The 9,505-nt window shown below is 42.8% G+C and overlaps 1 protein-coding gene across 1 annotated transcript in view; it reads left to right on the top strand.

The window, feature by feature from the left end:
* Positions 1-2,494: 2,494 nt before the first annotated feature.
* LOC107297130 (hydroperoxide isomerase ALOXE3-like) overlaps positions 2,495-9,505 on the top strand; it is a 17,034-nt gene continuing 10,023 nt past the window's right edge. The window contains exons 1-5 of the mRNA XM_015826489.1: positions 2,495-2,671; positions 3,790-3,947; positions 7,747-7,790; positions 8,187-8,268; positions 9,212-9,302. Coding sequence (XP_015681975.1) covers positions 2,495-2,671; positions 3,790-3,947; positions 7,747-7,790; positions 8,187-8,268; positions 9,212-9,302 — 552 coding nt within the window. The remainder of the gene's footprint in view (positions 2,672-3,789; positions 3,948-7,746; positions 7,791-8,186; positions 8,269-9,211; positions 9,303-9,505) is intronic.

The following is a 9,505-nucleotide window of genomic DNA, read 5'->3' as shown; positions in this document are numbered from 1 at the left end:
ATAGAATAGAATAGAATAGAATAGAATAAATATAGAATAGAATAGAAATAAGAAAAGAATAGAATAGAATAGAATAGAATAAATATAGAATAGAATAGAATAGAATAGAATAAATATAGAATAGAATAGAAATAAGAATAGAATAGAATAGAATAAATATAGAATAGAATAGAATAGAATAGAATAAATATAGAATAGAATAGAATAGAATAGAATAGAATAGAATAGAATAAATATAGAATAGAATAGAATAGAATAGAATAGAATAGAATAAATATAGAATAGAATAGAATAGAATAGAATAGAATAGAATCTTCTTCTTGTGCCATGTCCGTTGTTGGACGTTGGCGATCATGTTGGTGATCCTGTTTTTATCAGCAGCCGCACAAAAAAGTGCTGCTGAGTTTTGTCCAAACCAGTCCCTTAGATTTTGAAGACACGATGTTCTTCTTCTGCCTGGACCTCGTTTGCCTTCAATCTTTCCCTGGAGGATTAAATGGAGTAGGCCGTATTTTTCTGGCTGTCACATCACATGTCCGAAATATTCTAATTTTTGTTTTTTAATTGTTTCGATGATTTCCCTTGGCTTTCCCAGGTGGCTGATCATCTCCTCATTTCTGATCTTGTCAACCCAGCTTATACGTAATAACAGCCGCCTGTAAATCCACATTTCAATTGCTTCTAGTCTCTTCAGGTGGCCTTCTGTCAGAGACCAACTCTCTACTCCATAGAGCAGGATAGAATAGAATAGAATAGAATAGAATAGAATAGAATAGAATAGAATAGAATAATAAAATACAGAATAGAATAGAATAGAATAGAATAGAATAGAATAGAATAGAATAGAATAGAATAGAATAGAATAAGGGATATAATAGACTAGAATAGAATAGAATAATAAAATACAGACTAGACTAGAATAGAATAGAATAGAATAGACTAGACTAGACTAGAATAATAAAATACAGACTAGACTAGACTAGACTAGAATAATAAAATACAGAATAGAATAGAATAGAATAGAATAGAATAGAATAAGGGATAGAATAGACTAGACTAGACTAGAATAGAATAGAATAATAAAAGACAGACTAGACTAGAATAGAATGGAATAGAATAATAAAATACAGAATAGAATAGAATAGAATAGAATAATAAAATACAGAATAGAATAGAATAGAATAGAATAAGGGATATAATAGACTAGACTAGACTAGAATAATAAAATACAGACTAGCCTAGACTAGCCTAGACTAGAATAGAATAGACTAGACTAGACTAGACTAGACTAGAATAGAATAATAAAATACAGACTAGACTAGAATAGAATAGAATAATAAAATACAGAATAGACTAGACTAGACTAGACTAGACTAGACTAGACTAGACTAGACTAGAATAGAATAGAATAGAATAGAATAGAATAGAATAGAATAAGGGATAGAATAGACTAGAATAGAATAGAATAGAATAGAATAATAAAAGACAGACTAGACTAGACTAGAATAGAATGGAATAGAATAATAAAATACAGAATAGAATAGAATAGAATAGAATAGAATAGAATAGAATAGAATAGAATAGAATAGACTTGGATTCGATTCGATTCAACTCAAATGTCAGCAGAAGAAGCAACGCCACCCGCCCACCAACCAAAGCTGGACGGGATTTGTCGTCCTTTTTTTAACCTCCCCTAAATTTCCACCCTCTCAGATTTTTTATTTTTAGTGATGGACACAGGCAGGCCTCCACTTACAACCACATTTCTTTTTTTCTTCTCCTTTTTTTATAATATTTTATTAATTTTCCAATTTTCCATTTGAAGATTTAAAAAGACAACGTGGTGGGCGGGTTAATCAATAGCTCAATAACAAAAATCTTAGTGCAAATCCCAGGTTACAAACCATCAAACATTTCTTCTCTTTTTCCCCCTTCACGTTTACTGTCTCATATTCAGGCGAGTGCATGTCTAGAGCGTTGTGGTAACTTTGAACGGTCACTAAGCGAATCGTCGTAACTTGAGGACCACTTATATCCCTTTCCTCGCCTATCCATCTATTTTGCTTCCACCCTGTAGGTTTTTGTGGGTGCGTCTCTGATATTTCGACGTCTCCTGCTCATGCGTTGAGGTCCTGACCCACCATGGAGACCTCAACTTAATTTTCTTTCCACCATGCCGGAGATTTTTCCTCTAGGGAATGAGAGGAAGGGCCTCAGTGAGGCAACTGGGCCAAGGTTTGTGGAAGAAGAAGAGAAGAGAGGAAGAGGAAAAACTGGAGAGGAGGAGGAGCAGGAGAAGAAGGAGGAGGATGGAGAAGAAGGAGGAGGAGGACGGCCCTTCTTCTGAGTTGCCTTGGAGGCATCTGGGTGTAACTCATACGGGGAGAAGAGCCAGTTCCGAAGCAGTTCTCTTCTTCTTCTTCTCCTCAATCCTTCCTCAAGCTTGACAGAACCTGCTTCTTTCCTCCTTCTTCTCCATCCCACCACCAGCAGGATGGACCAGAACGGATCTTCTCAGCGCCCAGCGGTGATCTACAAGGCTCAAGTGACGACGGGCCAAGGTCTTTTAACGGGGACTTTAGATTTGATCTCCGTCACCTTGGTGGGCCCCAACGGAGAAAGCCCCAAGAGGTTTCTGGACCAGATTGGGATGACCTGCTCTCAAGGATCGGTAAGAATATGGGTTCAAGTCCCAAGAGAAGGAAGTTTGGGAGATGGTACCTTAGCTCCTGGAATGGATTTTGGTCCAGAGAGAGAGAATAACAGAACAACAGAACTGGAAGGGACCTGGGAGGCCTTCTATCCCCTAGACATACCATTTCAGACACATGGTTTTCCAATCTTTTCTCAGAAATCTCCAGTGATGGAGCACCCACAACTTCTAGTGGCCAGCCGTTCCACTGGTTAATTGTTCTCCCTGTCAGGAAATTTCTCCTTAGTTCCAAGTTGCTTCTCCCCTTGATTCATTTCCATCTGTTACTTCTTGTCCTGCCTTCTGGTGGCTTTGGAGAATAAGTTGACCTCCTTACTTCTTTGTAGGAGCCCCTCAAAGACCAGGTTCAGTCTTCTCAAGAGGGACCAGGTTCAATCTTCTCAAGTGGGATCAGGTTCAATCTTCTCGAGTGGGATCAGGTTTAATCTTCTCGAGTGGGATCAGGTTCAACCTTCTGAAGAGGGACCAGGTTCAGTCTTCTCGAGAGGGACCAGGTTCAATCTTCTCAAGAGGGACCAGGTTCAACCTTCTGAAGAGGGACCAGGTTCAATCTTCTCAAGAAGGACCAGGTTCAATCTTCTCAAGAGGGACCAGGTTCAACCTTCTCAAGAAGGACCAGGTTCAATCTTCTCAAGAGGGACCATGTTCAATCTTGTCAAGAAGGACCAGGTTCAATCTTGTCAAGAAGGACCAGGTTCAATCTTCTCAAGAGGGACCAGGTTCAACAGAATAACAGAGCTTCAACCTTGGGAGGGATCCAGGGTGCTATCTGAGCCTGGGTCTTAGGAGAAGCTCTTTCCATTCCAGCTTGAGGTTCTGAACAAGACGTCTGCATCTCTACGGTCGACCCATTGTCCCACCTCGGTACTGAGATGAAGCAGAGGGGTTGACCAGATGGACTGGAGATTAGATGGTTCCTCATTAAAACAGAGAAGGTTCCCCCCAATTTTTTGACCGAAGTGACAGCAACGTCCCTCCTAAAGAGACTCATCAGTGTGGCGGAAACGTTACCCCATCACCAGTGTCAAAGGTTCAGATCTTCATCCCCATTATCCATGGAGATCCTGTCCTTCCAGATCATGGTGGCTTTTCCGAAAAGGCATCTGGAATTTTCTCGGTTCTGCCTTGAAGACCTTTCGCTTCTCATCCAAGGAGCTTCGTCGGTTCTGACTTTTCGGCTCAGCCGTTTCCGTGATCCTGGGGCCTTTCGATCAGAACTGGAGAAGCTCCTTGGGTGAGAAGTGAAATGGCTTCAAAGAAAAACAAAGGAAGTCCACTTGAGAAAAGCACCTTCGGGACTTAATTACGGTCACTTAATTACGGTCACTTAATCACGGCCAATTGCCATAACCAGTTTGGTAGCAAATTTACTTCACGGGCTGTTTTTTTTTTTTTTTTTTAAGGATACAGGTTATCTGGAGCATCAGAAGAGACCTTGGAGGTCTTCTAGTCCAACCCCCTGCTCAAGCAGGAGACCTTAAACCCGTTCCAGACGAATGGTTGTCTAGCCTCTTCTTAAAACCCTCCACAACTTCTGGTGGCAAGCCGTTCCACTGGTTTAATTGTTCCCAATGTTAGGAAGTTTCTCCTTAGTTCTAGGTTGCTTCTCTCCTTGATCGGTTTCCATCCGTTGCTTCTTGTCCTGCCTTCGGGTCCTTTGGAGAATAGTTTGACTCCCTCTTCTTTGGGGCAGCCCCTGAGATACTGGAACACTGCTATCATGTCCCCCTTCGTCCTTATAATAATAATAATGAAGTTGGAAGGAACCTTGGAGGTCATCAAGTCCAACTCCCTACTCAGGCAGGAGACCCTATTCCATGTCAGGCAAATGGCCGTCCAATCTCTTCTTGAAAGCCTCCAGTGATGGAGCACCCACAACTTCTGGAGGGAAGCCGTTCCACTGGTTAATTGTCCTCACTGTTAGGAAGTTTCTCCTTAGTTCCAGGTTGCTTCTCTCCTTGATGAGTTTCCATCCGTTGCTTCTTCTCCTGCCTTCAGGCGCTTTGAAACCAATTCCAATCAGTGTCAACATCTCAATTGCTTTAGATACCTTGAGGAGATGGTGTCCTCTAGAAAAAGAAAAAGTGGAACAGAAGCCTATTATTATTATTATTAATACCACTTTACAACGCCTCGGTAAGGCCACACTTGGAATACGGCATCCAGTTTTGGTCACCACGGTATAAAAAAGATGCTGAGACTCTAGAAAGAGTGCAGAGAAGAGCAACAAAGATGATTAGGGGACTGGAGGCTAAAACATATAAGGAACGGCTGCTGGAATTGGGTATGTCTAGTTTAATGAAGAGAAGGACGAGGGGGGGACAGGATAGCAGCGTTCCAATATCTCAGGGGCTGCCCCAAAGAAGAGGGAGTCAAGCTATTCTCCAAAGCGCCTGAAGGCAGGACAAGAAGCAACGGGTGGAAACTAATCAAGGAGAGAAGCAACCTAGAACTAAGGAGAAACTTCCTGACAGTGAGAACAATTAACCAGTGGAACCACCTGCCTCCAGAAGCGGTGAATGCTCCAACACCGGAAGTTTTTAAGAAGAGACTGGACGGCCATTTGTCTGAAATGGTATAGGTTTCCTGCCTGAGCAGGGGGTTGGACTGGATGACCTCCAAGGTCTCTTCCAACATCATCATCATCATCATCATCATCATCATCATCATCATCATCATCATCATCATCATCATCATTATTATTATTATTATTATTATTATTATTATTATTATTATTATTATTATTCCTATAACTCTTGGCACCTCTTGAGAGAAGTGGACAAGGTCATTTGTTGATTTGACTGTCTGCAAAGTAACCCAAGGGGATTTCTAGCTAGGCTGTGGTGGACGTCCGTAGAAGACTCACCTTTCAGATGTGGGTCTTCCACTCCCAGAATTCCCAGCAAAGCCAGTGCTGACTAGGGAATTCTGGGAGCCGAAGTTTGCCCATCGGACGGTTGCGCAACAACGAATCCGGTTACGTCACTAGCAAGTGACTGACATCCAGGATTATCCTTCCTTCCACCAGGATGAAGCGAGCCGAGGTAGGTGTTGGGATCCAGGTTTAGAAATTGGAACACCTCACCTATGAGAGAAATATAAGTTGATGTGCAACTTGGATGAGACGGAGGTGTGGTGAGTTGCTGACTCACAAAACCTGCACAATAACTCCTTCTGGAGTTGTGGAACATTTAGCTGGGTTGACAGTGTGTGTGTAGCTTAGCTCATGGAATCTGGTCTTGGAATCCACCCGGCGTGGTCGTCAAGGAAGTTCATTGAAGGCTTCCAACCGGTTCTTGCTTAAGCTTCAATGCTTAGTCCTGATGTTGACGGTTCTTAAATGATTGAGAAGAGGGGTGTCCAATCTTTGGCAATTTTAAGACTTGTGGACTTCGACTCCCAGAATTCCCTGGCTAACCCCTTCCCTTCCCGTCCCCTCCAGGCTCAGAGAGCATCAAGGATACACAGTCGTCCTCCTCCTCCTCCTCCTCCTCCTCCTCCCTTCTAGCACTGATGATGTTCCCTAGTTGGGTTATGAAACATCTGCAAGACCACCAGGCTCAGAGAGCACAAGGACCCCACAGTCCTCCTCCTCCTCCTCCTCCTCCTCCCAAAATATTTCTGAATCCATTATTTACACTCTTAAGGGATCCGTTTTGAGAGCCTAACTAACCCAACTGGCCTCAGCTATAAATTTGTTTCATGGAGTGTCAGGAGATTTTTCCTTTAACAAAATCAGAATCCCCTCCACGGACATCATTTATATTTGGGCAATTCAGAGCTGAGAACTTTTAACTAACTCAAGGATTAAAATGTGGGGTTTTCCCAGGGGCAGCTGAGCCAAGATTTTATTCAAATGGCATGAGACACACACCAACGCAATTGACTGGACGGCCATTTGTCCGAAATGGGGTAGGGTTTCCTGCCTGAGCGGGGGGTTGGACTAGATGACCTCCAAGGTCCCTTCCAACTTTATTATTATTATTATTATTATTATTATTATTATTATTATTATTATTAGTCTGAAATGGGCTAGGGTTTCCTGCCTGAGCAGGCGGTTGGACTAGATGACCTCCAAGGTCCCTTCCAACTTTACTATTATTATTATTATTATTATTATTATTATTATTATTATTATTATTATTATTATTATTTAGTCTGAAATGGTGTAGGGTTTCCTGAGCAGGAAACTAGATGACCTCCAAGGTCCCTTCCAACATTATTATTATTATTATTATTATTATTATTATTATTATTATTATTATTATTATTATTATTATTATTATTATTATTATTCTGAAATGGTGTAGGGTTTCCTGCCTGAGTGGGGGGTTGGACTAGATGACCTCCAAGGTCCCTTCCAACTTTTTTATTATTATTATTATTATTATTATTATTAGTTTGAAATGGTGTAGGGTTTTCTGCCTGAGCGGGGTTGGACTAGATGACCTCCAAGGTCCCTTCCAACTTTACTATTATTATTATTATTATTATTATTATTATTATTATTATTAATTCCTTGGCAACAAATAATGACTTCACTGGGCAAAGGAGATCCGCTGAGATTAGGAAGCCCCTTGATCTCCTGAGTTTTGTTGGATCCCAAGTTGAGAGGAAAGGCGTCCCAAGGAAGTCAGGGGGAAACACCTGAGAACATCTGGATGGTGGAACCAAGGGCAGAGATAACCTGGGGTTGGTGTCTCTCCTCCGGAGGCGTCGCACCCAAGAGCCTGGGCCAGCTGGAATGCCGACAATCGCGGGGAAAATAAATAACCAAATCCTTTCAGAAGAGCCACAAGGATCACTTCAATTAAAACACCGCCTCTGCCGTGTGAAGAGGTGTCAGTCCCCCCCAAAAATGCTAATAATGGAGCACCCATGATCTGCAGGGCTTGGGTGGCTCTCACCATCCGGACGTTAGATATTAAGGAGATAAGAGAGAGCTGAAATTCATCTCCGTTGTTTCTGGTCCTCTTCTTTGTGGTCCCTACGCAACGGTTGCTGATTAACTTCCCTGTTAGGCTTCCCTGTAGGTATCGCAACGTGACAATTGTGTCTCAGGTAGAAGAGAATAAATGTCGGTACCTTAGGGAAGAATGGGGGGGGGGTCCTTGGTGTTCTCGGAGCAGGGGTGTTTTCTTTCAGACGTTTCGGGACCCAACTAGGGAATGTCGTCAGTGCTACAAGGGAGTGGGTTTGCGAGGAGGAGGAGGAGGAGGAGGAGGAGGAGGAGGAGGNCTCCTCCTCCTCCTCCTCCTCCTCCTCCTGCTGTGTTCTCCACAATCCCCCCTCCCTTCTATCACTGATGATGTTCCCTAGTTGGGTCATGAAACGTCTGCCAGGTTTTCAATAAACCTGGCTAAAGAAAACTCCGCGGGAATCGCAGGAGCCGGGATGGGTGTCTGGCAAAGGAGAGGAGCAGAGGTGGGTCTTTTCCCTGATTCCCTGATTCCCTTTTTTTTTAACCCTACAGCTCACAAGCCTTCGGACGACACCCACGGCCTTCAGCGGAGGCATCGCCAGGAGGAGCTGCAGCTGCAACAGCGCACATATGGGTGAGTCGGGAAGAGGGTGGACCCTTGAGCGTCGTCGTTTTAAAACTCCCGCATCCACGTTTGGGCCCACTGAGGCAAAGAGTTTCTCAAGCTGGGCCACGTGAAGATGGGTGGACTTCAGTTCTGGGAGTTGAAGCCCCCCCACCCCCATCTTAAAGAGGCCCAGGTTGTGAAAACTCGACTAGATGATCTCCAAGGTCCCTTCCAAGTCTTCCTGTCTATCAGTCTAACTCCTACGAGTCCTCCCGGCTGCCATACAACCAATTGGAGAGGATGCTGGGAGTTGTAGTTTAGAGGGAGACCTATGAGGATCTCGTTCCTGATCAAGAGAGATATATAGTATTGCCTTTCTTAAATAGTAACAATAACATTATTATTATTACTATTATTATTATTATTAGTAGTAGTAGTAGTAGTAATAATAATGGTAATAATAATACTAATAGTAATAATAGTAATAATAATAGTAATGGTAATAATAATAACAATAATACTAATAATACTAATAGTAATAATAGTAATAGTAATAATAATAACAATAACAATAACAACATTAATAATACTAATAATACTAACAATACTACTACTACTACTACTACTACTACTACTAATAATAATAATAATAATAATAAAGTTGGGAGGGACCTTGGAGGTCATCTAGTCCAACCCCCTACTCAGGCGGGAAACCCTATACCATTTCAGACAAGTGTCTGGCGCCTTCCCAAGTTCTGGGACTACAGGACCCATCACCCTAAGCCACTGGGTCAAGATGGTGTAGTAGTGGATCACCGTTTACTGCCCCAAAGCATCGCCGGAGTAACCAGAGAGCGCTTTATTCTCTCTCAATTGTTCTCGCAAAATTTATGTACCAAGCTGCGTGTTATCAACTCTGTGCGGCCTCTGGGAGTTTAGAACTCTAATGGGACAATTTCTCTGCACGCAGGTGGAAGGAATACCTGCCCAATATACCTTGGTGTGCCAACATCGACACAACGGCCACAATGGAACACAACATTACGTACTCCTTCCCTAAGGCAACGGCCTTTTTCGGACGTGGTACGACTGCGTAAGTGTTGGGGGCTGGAGGGGAGACCACTTAGAGATGCCAGGGGTGGTTGGAGAGAGAGAGAGAGAGCCTCCTGGAGAAGGCAAAAGCCCAGCACCTCAGGTTTTGTTTCCCATGTGGTCCCTAGGGATTGAACCCGAGAGAGAGAGAGAGAGAGAGAGAGAGAGAGAG

Source organism: Protobothrops mucrosquamatus, unplaced genomic scaffold (genome assembly GCF_001527695.2).
Source record: "Protobothrops mucrosquamatus isolate PMUCROS unplaced genomic scaffold, P.Mucros_1.0 scaffold3151, whole genome shotgun sequence".
Lineage (NCBI taxonomy): Eukaryota > Metazoa > Chordata > Lepidosauria > Squamata > Viperidae > Protobothrops > Protobothrops mucrosquamatus.
The sequence above is the reverse complement of the archived record's forward strand: the minus strand, read 5'-3'. Positions and strand labels throughout refer to the sequence as shown.